Raw genomic sequence first — 18795 nt, 5'->3', positions numbered from 1 at the left:
ATTAGGGGCCTTATTATGTTTTCAGCAGCTTAAGGTGGGCCTTTCAACTTATCTACCTAATTGGTTGCACAAGAAGTTTCACAGCCCATGACAAAACATTGTCAGTGATCAAAGTCTGAATTCCACATAAAGGAAAAATATTAATAATAAGATTATTCTTCAAGTGTGCACTGCTAATTATGTCCAGAATGTAACTGTAGAAACACTTTTGACTGATTTGAGCTTTGTCTAATAAATACGAAGTCTTCAGTGAGCTGTGAAAAATGACGCTTCTGACTTCACAATGCTGATGTCTAGTTCTGGCACTGGAGATGTTTAAAATATTTTCCTGTGTTTCTCCTCTCCCTATGTACTTTCCCCCTGTCTCTAGGTGACAACCCCTGAGGTGATGATGCCCAGCAGCATGTTCCTCCCAGCAGCTGCTCCAGAGAAGGATGGGAACTCAGGTGCAGAGGAGCTGGGGAAACAGTCCGGTGAGTGCAGGTCAATGAGATCCGTGGTGCCACCACTCCCCCAGCTCCATCACCTGGTCAGGGACCAGTTTCATTCCTGTTAATCCTTGCTTTGATAGGACCTAGACTCAAATGCTATGTTCAGTTTGATCAGCCTTGTTTTTGGAAAATAGGCAGGACATCAAAAAGGAACAGTGAAGACAGAGGTGGCTGAATGGCTTTTGCTTGAAAGGGAGAATTGAAGGTGATAAATGCACTAAGGGATGTGTGTGTGAATAATTACCAGATATTCAAAGTGGGCAAGGAAGTAAATTGTGTAGGTTTATGCAATGGGCCATGATGAGGTTAATGGGCTGGTATTGAAACAAATGAATGAAGATAGAGGAGAAATGTTAGAAATACTTGTTGTGTTGGAGATTAAAAACCACAGATTATTCAAGACTGAAAGGGGGTGTTGATCTGCTGTGGTGTGCTGGTGGGTTTGCTCTAATTTATGGGTTTGCTGTAATTCTGTTTCCACAGAGATCTCTGAGGATGCGGGGAAGACCCTTTTGCCGTCAGACAGTGCGGAGCACAGCGGGGACCCCAAGCCCACTCCAGCTGATCCGAGCGCTCCCCGGGAGGACTCTGGCTTCCTGTGCTGGAAGAAGGGCTGCAGCCAGGTGTTCAAGAGCTCAGCAGCCCTGCAGACACACTTCAATGATGTCCATGCCAAGCGGCCTCAGCTGCCGGTCTCTGACCGCCACGTCTACAAGTACCGCTGCAACCAGTGCAGCCTGGCCTTCAAAACCATTGAGAAGCTGCAGCTCCATTCCCAGTACCACGTCATCCGGGCAGCCACCATGTGCTGCCTCTGCCAGCGCAGCTTCCGAACCTTCCAGGCCCTGAAGAAGCACCTGGAAACCAGCCACCTGGAGCTGAGCGAGGCTGACATTCAGCAGCTGTATGGTGGTCTCCTGGTCAACGGGGACCTCCTGGCTATGGGTGACCCCTCCCTTGCCGAGGACCACACAATAATAGTTGAGGAAGATAAGGAAGAGGAGAGTGACCTGGAAGAAAAGCAGAGCCCAACAGGCAGCGATTCAGGGTCGGTGCAAGAGGACTCTGGCTCGGAACCAAAAAGGGCCTTACCCTTCAGGAAGGGCCCTAACTTCACTATGGAGAAATTTCTAGATCCATCTCGCCCATACAAGTGCACAGTCTGCAAGGAGTCCTTCACACAGAAAAACATTCTCCTGGTACATTACAATTCCGTTTCTCATCTGCATAAACTGAAACGAGCCCTCCAAGAGTCTGCTACTGGGCAACCTGAGCCTACCAGCAGCCCAGACAACAAACCTTTCAAGTGTAACACCTGCAACGTGGCCTACAGCCAGAGCTCGACTCTGGAGATCCACATGAGGTCTGTCCTGCACCAGACCAAGGCTCGCGCGGCCAAGCTGGAGGCGGCCAGCGGCAGCAGCAACGGAGCCGGCAACAGCAGCAGCAGCAGCAGCCTCTCCCTGGGTTCATCCACACCGAGCCCCGTCAGTGCCAGCAACAGCAATGCTTTTGCAACCACCAGCACGAGCACTTCAGGCACCACTCCCGTTCCCAGCCTACTCAACCAGGTCTCCAGTGACAGTGTGGGAATTCCTCCCTTGGGGAATGCTGTAAGCACTAACATCTCCTCCCCTGCGGAGCCCAAAGAGGTGAACCGCAAGAAGCTGGCAGACATGATTGCATCCAGGCAGCAGCAGCAGCAGCAACAGCAGCAGCAGCAACAGCAGCAGCAGCAGCAAGCTCAAACCTTGGCACAGGCACAGGTCCAGGCCCACCTGCAGCAAGAGCTGCAGCAGCAAGCTGCTCTCCTGCAGTCCCAGCTCTTCAACCCAGCACTTTTACCGCACTTTCCAATGACCACTGAGACCCTTCTGCAGCTGCAGCAGCAGCAGCATCTTCTGTTCCCATTCTACATCCCCAGTGCTGAGTTCCAGCTCAATCCAGAAGTCAGCTTGCCTGTCACCAGTGGTGCACTGACATTGACTGGGACGGGTCCAAGTTTGCTGGAGGACCTGAAGGCACAAGTTCAGCTTCCTCAGCAGAGCCATCCACAGCTCTTGCAGCAGCAGCAAGGTCAGCTGTCCCTGTCACAACCCCACTCCGTCCTGTTACAGCAGAGCCAGCACCCAGAGAAGAAGAATAAATCTGTCGTGAAGGAGAAAGATAAAGAAACCCCACGGGAAAGGGAAAGTGCAGAGAGGGGAGACAATAACATAACACTGAAGGAGTCTCTTCCTGATAACTTAAAGCCCAAAGAGAAGAAGGACTTTGTGCCAGGCAGCAGTTCAGAGCCCTCCATACTGCCTCCACGGATTGCCTCCGACGCCAGGGGCAACGCCACCAAAGCCTTGCTGGAAAACTTTGGCTTTGAGCTCGTCATTCAGTACAACGAGAACAAGCAAAAGGGGCAGAAGAAAAATGGGAAGACAGAGCAAGGCGAGAACTTGGAAAAGCTGGAGTGCGATACCTGCGGCAAGTTCTTCTCAAACATCCTCATCCTGAAGAGCCACCAAGAGCACGTTCACCAACATTACTTCCCCTTTAAACAGTTGGAGAGATTTGCCAAACAATACAGAGAACACTACGACAAGCTGTACCCGCTGCGGCCGCAGACCCCCGAGCCTCCGCCCCCGCCTCCTCCGCCCCCGCCGCCGCTGCCCCCGGCCCCTCCCCAGCCCGCTGCTGCTCCTGCCATCCCTGCCTCTGCCCCACCCATCACCTCGCCCACTATCGCACCAGCCCAGCCCTCTGTGCCACTCACACAGCTCTCCATGCCCATGGAGCTCCCCATCTTCTCTCCGCTCATGATGCAAACCATGCCCCTGCAGACGTTACCAGCACAGCTGCCACCTCAGCTGGGCCCCGTAGACCCCCTGCCCGCTGACTTGGCCCAGTTGTACCAGCATCAGCTCAACCCCAGCCTTCTCCAGCAGCAGCAGAACAAGAGGCCACGCACACGGATCACCGATGACCAGCTCAGAGTCCTGCGGCAGTATTTTGACATTAACAATTCCCCGAGTGAGGAGCAGATCAAAGAGATGGCAGACAAATCTGGGTTGCCCCAGAAGGTGATCAAGCACTGGTTCAGAAACACCCTGTTCAAGGAGCGCCAGCGCAACAAGGACTCCCCGTACAACTTCAGCAACCCTCCCATTACCAGCCTGGAAGAGCTGAAGATAGACTCCCGGCCTCCTTCTCCAGAGCCCCAAAAGCAGGAGTACTGGGGAAGCAAACGGTCCTCTCGGACACGCTTTACTGACTACCAGCTCAGAGTCCTGCAAGACTTCTTTGATGCCAATGCTTACCCAAAGGATGATGAATTTGAGCAGCTTTCTAACTTGCTGAACCTCCCAACACGTGTTATAGTGGTGTGGTTTCAGAATGCCCGTCAGAAAGCCAGGAAAAACTACGAGAATCAGGGAGAAGGCAAAGATGGGGAGCGACGGGAGCTCACAAATGACAGGTACATTAGAACAAGCAACTTGAACTACCAGTGCAAAAAGTGCAGTCTGGTCTTTCAGCGCATTTTTGATCTCATTAAACACCAGAAAAAGCTTTGTTACAAAGATGAGGATGAGGATGGACAGGATGATAGCCAGAACGAAGACTCTATGGATGCAATAGAGCTCTTGACTCCAACCAGTTCCTCCTGCAGCACACCGATGCCCTCACAAGCTTACAGCACACCCACATCTTCAGCCAATGCAACCTCCTCAGCTTTTCTGCAGCTCACAGCAGAGGCAGACGATTCCTCCACCTTTAGTTCTAAAGTAGAAGCTACAGATGAGAAACCAAAGCAGTCTGAACCTCCAAGTACACAGCAAAACCAAACCCAAGAGAAGCAAGTGCAACCAAAGCAAGAGCCTCAGCAGCAACAGGACCAAGGAGAACAAAAGACAAGTTCAGCACACCAAAAGATTTCACAGTTATCCTCCCCCTCTTCGCTGCAACAGCCACCTCCTCCTCAGCCCCCTCAGTGCTCCTTGTCACAGTCAAGTCCAAGTCCATCTCAGCTCTCACACCTCTCCCTCAAACCCATTCACACGTCCACCCCTCAGCAGCTGGCAAACCTACCTCCTCAGCTAATCCCATACCAGTGTGACCAGTGCAAACTGGCATTTCCTTCCTTTGAGCATTGGCAAGAGCATCAGCAGCTGCATTTTCTGAGTGCACAGAACCAGTTTATCCACCCCCCGTTCCTGGACAGAACACTGGATATGCCATTCATGCTTTTTGATCCCAGTAATCCACTACTGGCAAGCCAGCTGCTGTCTGGAACGTTACCACAGATTCCAGCAAGCTCAGCCACCTCACCATCGACTCCAACATCCACCATGAACACGCTGAAGAGAAAGCTGGAGGAAAAGGCCAGTGCAAGCCCTGGAGAGAATGACAGTGGGACTGGGGGAGAAGAACCCCAAAGGGATAAGCGTCTAAGGACAACCATTACCCCCGAGCAGCTGGAAATCCTGTACCAGAAATACTTGCTCGACTCCAACCCCACCCGGAAGATGCTGGATCACATTGCACATGAAGTGGGCCTGAAGAAGCGCGTGGTACAGGTCTGGTTCCAGAACACCCGTGCCCGAGAGAGGAAGGGGCAGTTCAGGGCAGTGGGGCCCGCCCAAGCCCACAGGCGGTGTCCCTTCTGCCGAGCTCTCTTTAAAGCAAAGACAGCTCTGGAAGCTCATATCCGATCCCGTCACTGGCACGAGGCCAAGCGAGCTGGGTACAACCTGACGCTGTCTGCTATGCTCCTGGACTGCGACGGGGGACTCCAGATGAAAGGAGACATCTTTGATGGAGCCAGCTTTTCCCACATGCCACCAACGAGCAGCGACGGACAGAGCGTTCCCCTCTCCCCGGTGAACAAGAGTATGGAACTGTCACCCAGGACCCTGCTCAGTCCATCCTCCATTAAGGTGGAAGGGGTTGAAGACTTTGAGAGTCCCTCCATGTCCTCAGTCAACCTGAACTTTGACCAGACGAAGCTGGACAACGACGACTGCTCTTCCGTCAACACTGCAATCACAGACACTACCACGGGGGACGAAGGGAACGCAGACAACGACAGCGCAACAGGGATTGCAACCGAAACCAAATCCACATCGGGGCCCAGCGAAGGCCTGACTAAAGCAGCCATGATAGCAATGTCCGAGTATGAAGATCGTCTGTCCTCTGGCCTGGTCAGCCCAGCTCCCAGCTTCTACAGCAAAGAGTACGACAATGAAGGTACTGTGGACTATAGTGAAACCTCCAGCCTTGCAGACCCCTGCTCCCCCAGCCCTGGTGCAAGTGGTTCAGCCAGCAAGTCTGGCGAGAGCGGGGACCGGCCTGGGCAGAAACGCTTTCGCACTCAGATGACTAATCTCCAGCTCAAGGTTCTTAAGTCATGCTTTAATGACTACAGGACACCGACCATGCTGGAGTGTGAGGTCCTGGGCAATGACATTGGACTGCCAAAGAGAGTTGTTCAGGTCTGGTTCCAGAATGCGAGGGCGAAAGAGAAGAAGTCAAAACTCAGCATGGCCAAGCATTTTGGTATAAACCAAACAAGTTACGAGGGACCCAAAACAGAGTGCACTTTGTGTGGCATCAAGTACAGCGCTCGGCTGTCTGTACGTGACCATATCTTCTCTCAACAGCATATCTCCAAAGTTAAAGAAACCATTGGAAGTCAGTTGGATAAGGAAAAGGAGTATTTTGACCCAGCTACTGTACGTCAGTTGATGGCTCAGCAGGAGTTGGACCGAATCAAAAAAGCCAACGAGGTTCTTGGTCTGGCAGCTCAGCAGCAGGGCATGTTTGACAACACGTCCCTGCAAGCTCTGAACCTTCCTGCTGCATACCCAGCACTACAGGGCATCCCTCCAGTCTTGCTCCCAGGCCTCAACAGCCCATCCTTACCTGGCTTCACTCCATCCAACACAGGTGGGTACGGGTGTTACCCTGCCTAGGCACACCTTCACTTGGTGCAGACCTAGCACAGGCAGTTGTTCACTCGGGAATAATTGATAACAGGATTCCTGGCCCATTAGTTCAGCATGTTGACTTCACAGCAAAAAAGCAGTAGGTATTTTATCTAATTCCTGAAGTCAGGAAGTTTTATAGCAAAGTCTGAACTAGAGCAATATCTAGGCATGTTGCATATCCCTGTGTAGAAATCCTGAAACTCCTTCAAGGAAGTGGAATATAGGAGATTTATCCAATGGAACAGAAGGACTAATGTGCTGAATACAGTGTTCATTATTTCTCTTTCCTTTTGACATTCATTTTACGTGGTGCCATCCCAAGCATTCACAAATTCAAACTGTTTCTAGGGCAAGGCATGGTGTGCGTGGTAGTGCTGGTGACAGATGCCCAGAGCATCTCTATGTGTCTCTGAGGTGACCTCTGGGACAAATCCCAGAGCAGCTGAGGATCAGTTTTGAGTAATGGCTGGGTATGACCTGAAAGCACCTCCTCAACAAAAAATGGTGTAGTGGTGGGACAAATCTAGTTTGTATTTTAGTAAGATTTTTCTTAACAATGCTACATAAAAATGAAATTTGTCATAATCCTTTGGGTGGCCTAATCTCAGATACTGGGCTTCATCTTTTGAGAGTGCTCCTTTATTTTTACCTCGTGGATAGGTGGAAAGTCTGTGCCATGTAGCAAACACTGGCAGTGGAAGATGTAGCTCAATGACCAGCAGTGCCCTAAAAAAAGTGATCCAAAAGCCTTGTTTCATTATGTGTCTGAAGGGCCCCTGCACATGTGAGGAGTTTTCCATGTCACCCTTCTCACCACAGATCTTGTTTCAGAGCACTTGGCCAGAAGTATCTCCCTGGCAAATCATATCATCACCCTATTGCAGGTTTGCTTAGTGCCCCAAGTTTATAACAAAAACTAAAATTACTTATTTGCATTTCAGTCCATATTGTTGCTTTTATTTTTCTCCAAAGCCCAGGATGTGTCCTGGGGAGATGGGACTACATCTGATGAATCTTAAATGCTGTCAGTGACTGCCTAGACAGGACTGAGCTGTTTAGAAAGTCAAACAGTCTGTTTGTGGCCTTTAGATAAAGCTCCAAAGGTCAGGCCACGGCAGCTCGGGGCCTGTCAGAGCAGATAAGGCCACGCATCCAGGAACGCTGTGAATTACCTCCTGCTCCTTCACTTGAACCTTTCAGGGATGTTCAGCTGGGAAACATCCATTTCAATGGTGTCCACCTATAACATGCCCTTATCCAGCATCTCCAGGGCCACTGCGTGGAGCCTTATTCCATACCTGACCTGTCGTCACAAATCATTCTTGTCCCAGCTCCCCATCAGGAGCAGACACAGGTTTCAGAAGGGTTTGGGTCAGCCATGGCTGAAGGCTCCCAGCTGCAGCCACCCTCCTTGTGGCCCTCCTGCAGCTCCTGGGCAGTACAGCCTCAAACAAAAGTCACCTCCACAGCTGGTCCCAGGCTCTGCCACTGTTGCTGCCCAGGCTGGCTCTGAGCAGCCCCTGCCCCAGTGGTGGGACTCAGGTTTGTTACACACTGCTTGGGTTTTGCTCGTGGGTTTTACAGCAGATTCCTGCTCAGGAGCTGGGGGATGTATGGGGCTGTGCCAGCAGGACACTGGAGCTTTATTTTGTTTTGTTTTTCCAAAATGGCATCACAGGAGTTGCCAAGCAAAACGTTCCTCTTCAGGAGCACATTTGCCAGCTGCAGCAGCCATGACTAATGGAGGTGACTCCTCTCACCCCCAGCCACTGTGAGAGCAGAAATTGGCACCAGGGGCAGTGGTGTTAGTGGCTATTCCTGCTGTTGGGAAGAAGGACAAGGTTCACCATTCATTAATTCCACCATTAATCTATCTCCTTGATGAGGAAGCATCACTACACTTGTAATCCCACCCAAAACACAATGCTCATGCCCTGGGAGGATGTCTGACCACCACATAAACTCTGGAATTGCTCAGAAGATGAGCATCCAGAGCCCCTGATATTACAGAGAAGGAAGGGTGTTAAAAATAAAATAAAAATAAAGTAAAATAAAATAAAATAAAATAAAATAAATAAGGTTTAGCCTGTTCAGTCTCCAGTTGCCATGACCAGGGCTCCCCAGTCTGTGAAGATTTCTACAAAGTGAGCAGAGCATTCTCAGCCTTTGGCCTGGCACCATCCTGCTACTGGAGTCCTTTGGGCCAAGGACCCGTTAGAGCAGGTGCTGACAGAGTGTTAATCATTTGGGAATTTCAGAGGAGTCGGGAGAACATCAGCCGTGTTGGGCATCCCCTGGGGGCTGGTGGGTGTCCCCGGCACCTTCATGGGCTGTGCCACGGGCAGTGCAGCCAGGGCAGCCGCAGGCACTGGGAGCTCAGGGGACACGTCCCCTCCGTGCAGGGCCTGGAGTGGGACAGGAGCTGTTCTCCAGAGGGAGCAGCAGCAGGAATGGGCTCTCAGGGCAGTCGCTGCCCTCATCCAGAGGAGATGGAGGCTCCAGATCATGGGGTCACCCTCCTCTTGCTTTCTGCCTGCCCAGCACAAAGTGACTTCTCACCTCTCTCTCTCTCTCCCTCTTGCAGCTTTAACTTCTCCCAAACCCAACCTGATGGGCCTGCCCAGCACAAGCGTCCCTTCGCCCGGCCTCCCCACCTCTGGATTACCAAATAAGGCGCCCCCGGCCGCGCTGAGCTCGCCCAGCCCGGCCCAGGCCTCGGTGGCCCCGCAGGCCCCGGCCCAGCCCCCGCAGCCCCCGCCCGCCCCGCGCAAGGAGAAGGAGAGCGACAAGGCCAAGGAGAAGGAGAAGGCGCCCAAGGGGAAGGGGGACGCCGCGCCAGGGCCCAAGAAGGAGAAGGGGGAGGCGGCGGCCGGCCCTGGCCCCGCGCTGGCGGCCCCGCTGCCCGCCGTGGAGTACGCGGTGGAGCCCGCGCAGCTGCAGGCGCTGCAGGCCGCGCTCACCTCGGACCCCGCCGCCCTCCTGACCAGCCAGTTCCTCCCCTACTTCGTCCCCGGCTTCTCCCCGTACTACGCCCCGCAGCTGCCCGGCGCCCTGCAGAGCGGGTACCTGCAGCCCATGTACGGCATGGAGGGGCTGTTCCCCTACGGCCCCGCGCTGTCACAGGCGCTGCTGGGGCTGTCCCCGGGCTCCCTGCTGCAGCAGTACCAGCAATACCAGCAGAGTCTGCAGGAGGCATTGCAGCAGCAGCAGCGGCAGCAGCAGCAACAGCAGCAACAACAGCAGCAGCAGCAGCAGCAGCAGCAGAAAGCGCAGCAGCCCAAAGGAAGCCAAACCCCCGTCCCCACGGGGGCCGCCACCCCGGACAAAGACCCTGCCAAAGAACCCCCCAAGCAAGAAGAGCAGAAGAACGCACCCCGCGAGGTGTCCCCCCTCCTGCCCAAACCCCCAGAAGAGCCTGAAGCGGAAGGCAAGGGCGCGGACTCTCTCTGCGACCCTTTCATCGTCCCAAAGGTGCAGTACAAGCTGGTGTGCCGCAAGTGCCAGGCGTGCTTCGGCGACCAGGAGGCGGCCAGCGACCACCTGAAGTCCCTCTGCTTCTTGGGCCAGCCGGTGGCGAACCTGCATGAGATGGTGCTCCACGTGCCCAGCGGCGGCGGCCAGGGCGGCGGCGGCTCGTACCAGTGCGTGGCGTGCGAGAGCACGGTGTGCGGGGACGAGGCGCTCGGGCAGCACCTCGAGTCCGCCCCGCACAAACACCGAACAATCACCAGAGCAGCAAGAAACGCCAAAGAGCACCCCAGTCTATTACCTCACTCTGCCTGCCCCCCCGACCCCAGCACCGCATCTACCTCGCAGTCGGCCGCTCACTCAAACGACAGCCCCCCGCCCCCCCGGCCCCGCCCGGCTTCCCCCCCCCCCGCCTCCGGATCGCCCTGGCCCCCCCCGGCCGCCCCGCGCCCCCCGCCCGGGCAGGGGCCGCCGCCGCCGCCGCCCTTCCCTCCTCTCTCCTCATCTTCAACGGTTACCTCAAGTTCATGCAGCACCTCAGGGGTTCAGCCCTCGATGCCAACAGACGACTATTCGGAGGAGTCTGACACGGATCTTAGCCAAAAGTCAGATGGACCGGCGAGCCCGGCGGAGGGGCCCCAGGACCCCGGCTGCCCTAAGGACAGTGGTCTAGCGAGCATAGGAATGGACACCTTCAGATTGTAAGCTTTGAAGATGAACAATGAAAAATGAATTTAAATAATAAATAAAAAAAAAGTTAATAACAAACCAATTTCAAAACAAAAAAAAAAAAAATAGACTAACTGCAATTCCAAAGCTTCTAACCAAAAAAAGTAAAAGAAAAAAAAAAAGAAAAAAAAATGAAAAAAAATGAAAAAGCGTGGGTTGTTTTCCCATATAACGATGCCGGTGGGTTTTACATTTCTTTTTTCCTTTTTCCTTTTAATAAAATAAAACTTTAAAAAAAAAAGAAAAAAAATAAAATTAAAATAATAATAATAATTAAAAAAAAAAAGATCTGTTACATTTGTCCTCTGGAAGGTACTGTTGGTCTGGGAGAGAAGGCCGTGCTGCCTCCTGTTGCCTGCGGAGCTCGCACCCCTGTACATTGCCCCGTGGTCCCCCTCGATAGCACAGCAGAGCCCGGCAGCGCTGTATGGGAAAGCAGCCCACCTGGAGACAGTTTTAAATTTCTTGCTATCTTAGCATTCAGATACCAATGGCTTGCTAAAAGAAAAAAGAAATGTAATGTCTTTTTATTCTCAGGTCAATCGCTCACACTTTGTTCTGTTTTCAGAATCATTGTTTTATATATATATATATATATATATACATATATATATAATTTCTTTCGTTTGTTTCGGGGGTTTTGTTTTGGTTTGGTTTTGTTCCAGAAAAGGATTTTTTTTTGTTTCATTTTGGTTTTTTTGGGGTTTATTTTTGGTTTTGTTTTTTTGTTTTTTTTTTTTCTGTTAATTTAAAATGGGCAGAAAGTATTCAAGAGAAAAACAATGTGAACTGCTTTAGCTTTTCGGGGATTTTAAGGGTAGCTTTTCTGCTGAAGCCAATTCCAAGGGGAAAAGTTAAGCACTCCCACTTTTCAGAAAAAAAAAAAAAAAAAAACCCACACAAAGAGTGTTGAGGACTTGGAGCTTAAAAAAATAAGTTTTAAAACAACTGACTTTCTGTATTTATGATAGATATGACCATTTTTGGTGTTGAGTAGATTGTTGCATTGGAAATGAACTGAAGCAGTATGGTAGATTTAAAAGAAAAAACCCTTTTGTGTACATTTAGCTTTTGTATGGTCCAGCTGACGGCTTCTCATTTGATGTTGTCTTGTTCATTCCTAGACAGATAGATTGCGATCCATCGACTCGCCTGAGCTTTTCTCCCCTTTGTACCTTTATCCCCGTCCCCATCCTGTAATCTTCCACTTATGGTCGCTACCTTCATTTCTTAGAGGGTGGTTGCATAATTATTTTATAAAAACTAAAGAAAGAAGTTCAAAGGGTTTTGGGGGTCAGTAGGATCCCTTGCAGAATATTTTTTGTTGGGGGTTTGAAACTTTTTAAGGCATATACATGCGATTTACCTATGTCTGTTACCCTTGTGCACTTATTTTATTCTTATTTTCCATTTCTCTTTTTTTCTTCTCTTTTTCTTCCCCTCTTCCTTTACTCATTTTGTAAATGCTTCAAAGACTCTGTTCCTGACCTCTGAGCATCGGTTCTGTTTGTGTAATTAGGCTGCACTCTGTTCCTTCTTTTGGAAAAAAAAAAAAAAAAGAAAAAAGGTTTTGTTACATTTTTTTCTCTAAAGAAAATTCATGCTTTAAATAAAATCCAAAGACATACCCTTCACCACTGGTGCAGAATGAGCAAAAAGGATTCTTTTTACTTGAGAATTTGTTTCTGATTTAAACAAACAAGTCTAAGTTTAAATAAAGAATAAAAAAACGTACCCAGGTTGTTATCTGTGCTTCTTCTGCAAGCAGAGAGACAACTCTTAGCGAGCACCCAGTGCACCCCAGGCAGGTTTCTCTTTCCAAGATCTCTCCGTGGCAGCACCGTGTGCCAGGCTCAGGGAGGCCCGGAGCCCCCTGGCCCCCCCAGCCCTCACGCACCTCAACTGGCCCAGACTTTGAAAGGAAAACTTTATGCTGCTAAAATGTAGATTTTGGAGACGTAGATACTTTGCTGTTCCCTTCCATAACCAAATGCCAACAGAAACAACCTCTTCTCCACCATGTTTCCTCTGCCCAAAAGCACGAGAGCCTTCTGCCCACCATCATCATCCTCCTCCTGCTTCAAAAGGGAACGTCGAAGACTGTGAACGCAGGTTCCTCCGGCTGCTCCTCCCCGGGCCGAAGCCGCTCGCCGCCTCCGCGAGAGACTGGAGCATCCGAGAGACCAGCGCGGGTTCGGTTTCTGGCGGGACACTTATATTTTTATGGAGTTTTGGTTTTAGTTTGATGAAAGACTAGATCCTGAACTGTTGTACATATTTCTGACTAGGCTAATGCACAGTGCAAATTCCTTTTTTAATTGTTTTTTAAGTAGTTGATACTAAAGCGCGAACCACCGGATGTTCCTCCCGGGACCCAGCTGTAGCATAAGGTGTCAAAAAAACAGAACCACGTACCCATGGAGCGTTTGCTGTTTTAACAAACTGTTTTCTTTAACAGAAGTTCTTGTATTTCTCCCTGTGTTTGAGATGAACATTTTTTAAATTCTAAAAGTTGTACAGTTTTTTTTTTTTCCATTATTTTATCTTGTTTGTAATTCTATGAAATATATATATATATATATTTTTTGCCATTTAACTGTTGTATGTTACTCTGTCTGTATCATATAGAAATTTTTTTGTTTTGTTTTGGTTTTGGATTCTCTCTGTGATGCCAGTTCCCAGTTTAACACGAGCTTTATCTGTCCAATTCCACAAGGTCTCTTTTGGAAATCTTTTTCTTACGTCTCGTTTTGTTTCGTTTTTGTTTTTTTTTTTTTTTTAATTATATTGCTTGGTCATAGTGCAATTTCTCTCTCCTCCTTCCCCCCTCCTCCTTCCTACCCACTAAAAGGTTTTATAAATTCATTTCCTTGTATTTTTTCTAAATGTTTCTAGAGACTATTTCAGTGCGAGGTTGCCTCCTCCTCCTCTTGCAGCGCGGCTGCAGGAGCCACCCCCGGCCCACGCGTGGCCTTCCCAGCAAGCGGCAGAGCAGGGCCAGGCTGGGCACGAGGAAAACACTTCAGACTTAGCATTAAGCAGGTTTCTGTTTTATTTTTAATAAAAAGCTTTTTAAAGTGGTGAAGATGGCCAAAGTTTCCTACAATTGAGAATAAAGAGAAAGCGTCAGGGGTGTGCGGGGCCACCTGGGGCTGGTGGGGGACAAGGTGGGTGGACACAGCCAGCACACTCACCAAAATATATTTTGCTTTAAAAAAAAAAAAATAAAATAAAAGCTTTTAAATAGAAGCAGAAGTTGGGTTGGTTGGTTGGTTGGTTGGTCGGTCCGTCGGTCCGTCGCTTGGTTGTTGGTTGGCGCTGATACTGCCCACTGTGAAACAAAACTTTGACTATTTTTTTGGTTTTATTTTGGGGGGGGGGGGCAAGTTTGGGTAGAACAGAAAGCATAAATGAGGTGAAGAGGGTTATGAACAGCCTTTGCAATGTACAAAAACTAGAGCAAGTGAAACCAAAAATGATGTTCTTGGTGTTTTTCTATACTGTAGTCTTGTTAGCTTTTTTGTTACTGTAACAATGCTGATCTTGAACTGTACCAAAACACATGAGACTGACAGAAACAAACCACATGGAACTTTCAAAACTTTAAAAAAAAACTTGTCACAAAAGACTTTGTTGTCATAGTTGAGTTGACTGTAGATGGTAATTGAATATACTCCTTTGGAACTATTTCATCACGTATGTTTCCTGCTCATTGTGATACATTAAAAAAAAAAAAAATGAGCAAAAGCTCCAGTCTCGATGTCCCGCGTGTGCGGTGCTGGGTCCGTGTCGGGGGGGTGTGTGCCACGGGGCACGGTGTGGCGTGGCCTGGCCCAGCAGGGCACAGGTGCTGGCCATGCAGGTGGGCACTGCCAGAGCCCCGTGCCCGCACACACGTGTCCTCCTGCACCGCTGAGTGCCCAGGCTGGCACACACATCCCGTCCCATCCCTCCCATCAGGGCCAGCCTGGGCTGCTGCTGTGAGTTCCCCTCCCAGGGGAAGCAGTGAACCGAGCAGCACCGTCCGTACTGCAGCCTTGGGACACTTCGTGTGTGAAAAGGAGAACATTGTAAGTGCATTTAATTTTATGAAATGACTGCAAAAGGATCCCGGGTGTGGTTATGTAGTGAATGGTTCGAGGGAAAGTGCAGTGCCTTTATGGTCCATCCTGAAATTTGTGAACTAAAGAAATGACATCTGTTTCTGCTGATAAATGGAAAGAAGATGCAGGTAAGTAGGTAAGTGGCGACTCGTAGCACTCCCTCTGCAGCAGGGAAGGAGCCCAGAGGAACTGCTGAGTGTTCAGTACACAGTTCTCTTGCCAAAAACTGCCCCTTGCCGCAGACAAGGCTTGAAATTCGCTAACAGGGACCACATCCAAAAGGAGTCACAGGGGCCACAGCTCATCTCTAATTTATAACTACAGTGATAAATAATTTACACCTACCACTGCAGGTGGGGCAAGCATCTGCCAGTATGGGGTGTACTTGGTGTTGCCAGGACAGCAAGGGGCTTCCTCCCCCTCCAGGGGAGTAGGACTGAGCTCCGTGGTCTCCAGCAGAGCAGAGGGCACAGGGAGGAAATCCAGCAGTTCCCAAGGGTTTGGAGCATTCTCTGGTTAACATTCATACTGACTGACCTGGGCTCCACAGGCCCTGAATTACAAAGGTGTGTCAAAATCACCAAGGTCCCCACGGTTCTGGATGCTTTGGTGTATCTGCCCCAGCCCCAGGAGCAGCCTCAAAAGGTGACCCCCTGCCCCATGGGTGCCCAGGGTGGCAAGGCCAAGAGCCCCTGGACATGATGCAGCTCAGGACTCTTAAAACTTGCTTCTGGCCAGGCTGCCCAGTCCTGTCCCTGGCTTGGGCGCTGTTCTTCTGGCATGAGCCTAAACAGACAAGGATCTGGATTGTCTCTCAGCTGGCTGGGGTTTTATTAATAGGAAAACTCCATCCTGGCTTTCTAACGGGCAGACAGGACTGCGGCAGTGACAGGGTCGCCAGTGTGACCCTCCTGCTGCTGGTGTTTGCACTGTGCTGCATTAACATCTCTCCTGTTCCTCGAACAGCCGTTTCGTGAGTTTATTATATAATGTTGCTATTTATTCTTGGGTTGAATTCCACTGCAAAACAGCCACGCTTGAGGAAGTGCCTCGTTATGTTCAGGAAGGTGTAAATGGCCTCGAGGAGCTGCACAAGCTGCAAGCTAAAAACCTCTGCGCAGCATCCTGCACAGAGCAGCCCATCCATGGGAATTGTGCAAACCTCTGACAGGAATAAAAAGGTTTTTCCATGCTGTGATTCTGGTAAGAGAAGGCTGGGAGTGATTTTTAATGACCTTTCATTGCCATCACCTCAAAGAGATTCAGCTCTCACTAGTGCATTCTTACAGGCCAAAAAAATGCATATTTATACAACCATAGCAGGACCTGCCTGGCCGATGGATCTGGAGCTGCATTTCCAGCTGCAGGGCAGCTCGTGCCCAGTGCAGTGCAGTGACACCACCCCTGCAGCCAGGCCCTGCTGACAGGCAGAGCCCTGGCTGAGTGACACTGGAAGGCTGCTGAGACATCCCTGACACAGATGGATGTGCTGGAAACTGCCACCGGGCCGGGCTGTGCCAGCAGTGGTGAAGGGTTAACTCCATGAGTGTGGAGCTGGTTCTCTGTTCCAAGCTCGTTAACAAGGTACACCTGATGATCTAAAGCACTAGAGAGTCATTTTAATTAACGCTCTGCCAGAGGGGATGTGGTGAAGACACTGATTTCACTCCAATGACTTTCTATTTTGGTGTTTTGTGGAATCAGTGTGTTAGTCCCCGGGCTGATGTGAGCTAATCCAGTCGCTGCTGCTTGGGCACAGCCACTGCTCGGCTCCCCAGGCTGGTCGGTCAGTACTGAGCCACTGGCACCTTCCACGAGTCGAGGTCACGACCCCTTGGCAGGGCCACGTGGGGCTGGCTCTGGTGGCCTGTCCGGACCCAGCTGTCACCCCCAGCCCAGCAGTGGGGCAGCAGCATCACAGAAATGAGAGATGGCCACACAGTCATGGGGTCCCTTCCACACAGGGCAGGGGACACCTGGCTGTCCCCACTGCCCCATCCCCAGGGACAGCACCTGCCTGAGTTGGGAATGAGCCACAGCCAAAGGCTCTCCAGGTCTCCCCCAGCCTCTGCGGTGATAGAGGAGAGACTTCACAGTGCCCCAGAGAACAGACAGCGGTACCTATAAATGGTATTGTGCTCTTGGTTAGATGGGAGCATGATGTTACTTAATTAATGTTTTAATACCCTAGGCATCTTCTGTGCCGTATAATTCATATCGATTCAGCTGTGAGCATGTTCTGTTAAAAAGACTCTCTTTCCTAAGCAAACTTTCAATTATATTGAATTGTCACAGCAAAAAAGGGTATTTTCTCAGCATGGGGGAGGGAGTTCTCAGCCAAACCGCTGCTGGCTGGGCTGGGTACACACCTGCACACACAGAGGCGTGCACATGCAAACAAACACACACATGGATACACGTGCATGTGCACAGTGCCCACACCCTCCTGTCCCAGTGCTCCCACCCTCCCCCAGCCACTGGTGCCACCCCAGCACAGCTGGTGGCTGCAGCAGTGGGTCAGTGGGGTTGGCCCTACCACAGCCAAGGCACAGGGCTGGGCACACTGGGAGGGCAAGGAAAGTCAGTGCCAAATCAGAGTTGTCAGAAAATTATCATGGGGGCAGGGAGAAGGCAAAGCTTCTTTTCCCCCCACAGTCAGGTTGATGTGTGTGGGAAATGTTCAGTGTTTTACCAGAGCAGTGGCAGTTCTTTTGTAAGCAGCAATTCAGTGTTCATTGTGTGACGTGTCCCTCCTGCTCGGGCAGCACCATGATCAGGGCACACAGTGGGGGAGAGGGACAGGGGACATGACCAGCCCTGCCACGTGTCCCTGGGCCCTGCCACACCCCAGTGAGCTGGAAGGGGTTCCCATGTGTGCTCATGGTCAGGGAGTGCCCAGGGGACAAACACAGGATTGAGACCATGGGTTGCCTTGCACCATTCTTGCTGCGGTTTGTGAGGCTAGGACTTGGCTCTGGGCAGGCAGACAACATCTGGGAGGACACCTGCAAAGGTCCTCTATACCAGGACAGGTTCACTGTGGCACAGAAAAGTCCCTGTGGCACAGAAAGGTCCCTGGCACACACCAGCAGGTTCCCCTGACCACTTCAGGGCCCTCCTGCTGGGACAGCACAGGGCAAAGCAGCTCTCTGTGCTCTGTGTGCAGGACGTTGCTCCCAGGAACTCCCCATCCCACAGAGAGGTGGAGGCAAGAGGGAAAGCTGTGTCCACGCTCTTCTGCCAGCACACCCCAAAGCCCAGGCTCTGGCTCTGTCCCCAGCAGTCACCCTCTCACGCCGTGGGGCTGAGGGGAGGCTGTGGAGTGAGTGGAGGGAAAACAACTCCGGCATTTCTCTGCAGCAACGTGTCTGCCCCCCCAGGACGGGCTCAGCCTCAGCCCCCACCCAGCACCAGGGACCCAGCAGCCCCAGGGGAGCACCGAGGGAGGTGCTGGCAAAATCCTTCATGTCTGCTCTGGGCAACAGAAGAGCACCTTGGCATTCTGGAAGGATAAAAGCAGCAGAGGCACGGTGTGTCAGCTCAGCCGTGTGTGTTACAGCAGCATGGAGCTGCCAGCTGTATCACCAGTCCCTGCCATGATGCTGAGGGCCACCCCTGATCCCCAGCCCTGCTGAGCCTGTCATCCCCACAACGCAGGAAAAGAAGGCTGCTCCCCCACAGACTGTCCTCTACCAGGGAGGCCTTATCAAGGATTTCTGTCCTTTTTTTTTTTTTTAATAATGAGGCAAAGATAAAAATTCTGTATTTTCATTACTACCCATTTTCACAGCCCGCTGAACAAAAACACAAAGCGCTTCTCCTGCTGCCCCTTGCTCCCCAGCCCTGCCTCTTTCTCCCATGGAGTTCAATTAAAGAAAGGCGAAAATTGAAGCTGTTTTACGCAAGGCGATTGCAACATGCATATTTGATTTTTATGATGGATCTAAATTGCTGAATAAGGCCGTGGAACAAAGGGAGACTGCGGCTTCCTGCCCATCACAGCCAGGCAGCCACTGCAGAACAAAAGCG

The 18795-nt window shown here is 51.0% G+C and overlaps 1 protein-coding gene across 2 annotated transcripts in view; it reads left to right on the top strand.

The window, feature by feature from the left end:
* The window catches only part of ZFHX3 (zinc finger homeobox 3), a gene marked incomplete at its 5' end in the record, with an annotated part of 79481 nt that extends 68532 nt beyond the window's left edge, over window positions 1-10949 (top strand). For both annotated transcript variants that reach the window (XM_083870506.1, XM_083870507.1), the window contains 3 exons: window positions 371-473; window positions 975-6425; window positions 9051-10949. In XM_083870506.1, coding sequence (XP_083726632.1) covers window positions 371-473; window positions 975-6425; window positions 9051-10639 — 7143 coding nt within the window. In that variant the 3' untranslated portion in view covers window positions 10640-10949. The remainder of the gene's footprint in view (window positions 1-370; window positions 474-974; window positions 6426-9050) is intronic.
* Between the last annotated feature and the right edge of the window lie 7846 nt (window positions 10950-18795).

The sequence above is a fragment of the Zosterops lateralis genome (genome assembly GCF_965231275.1).
Source record: "Zosterops lateralis genome assembly, chromosome: 12".
Classification (NCBI taxonomy): domain Eukaryota; kingdom Metazoa; phylum Chordata; class Aves; order Passeriformes; family Zosteropidae; genus Zosterops; species Zosterops lateralis.
Note: the sequence above shows the minus strand (reverse complement) of the source record. Positions and strands in the feature narration are given on the sequence as shown.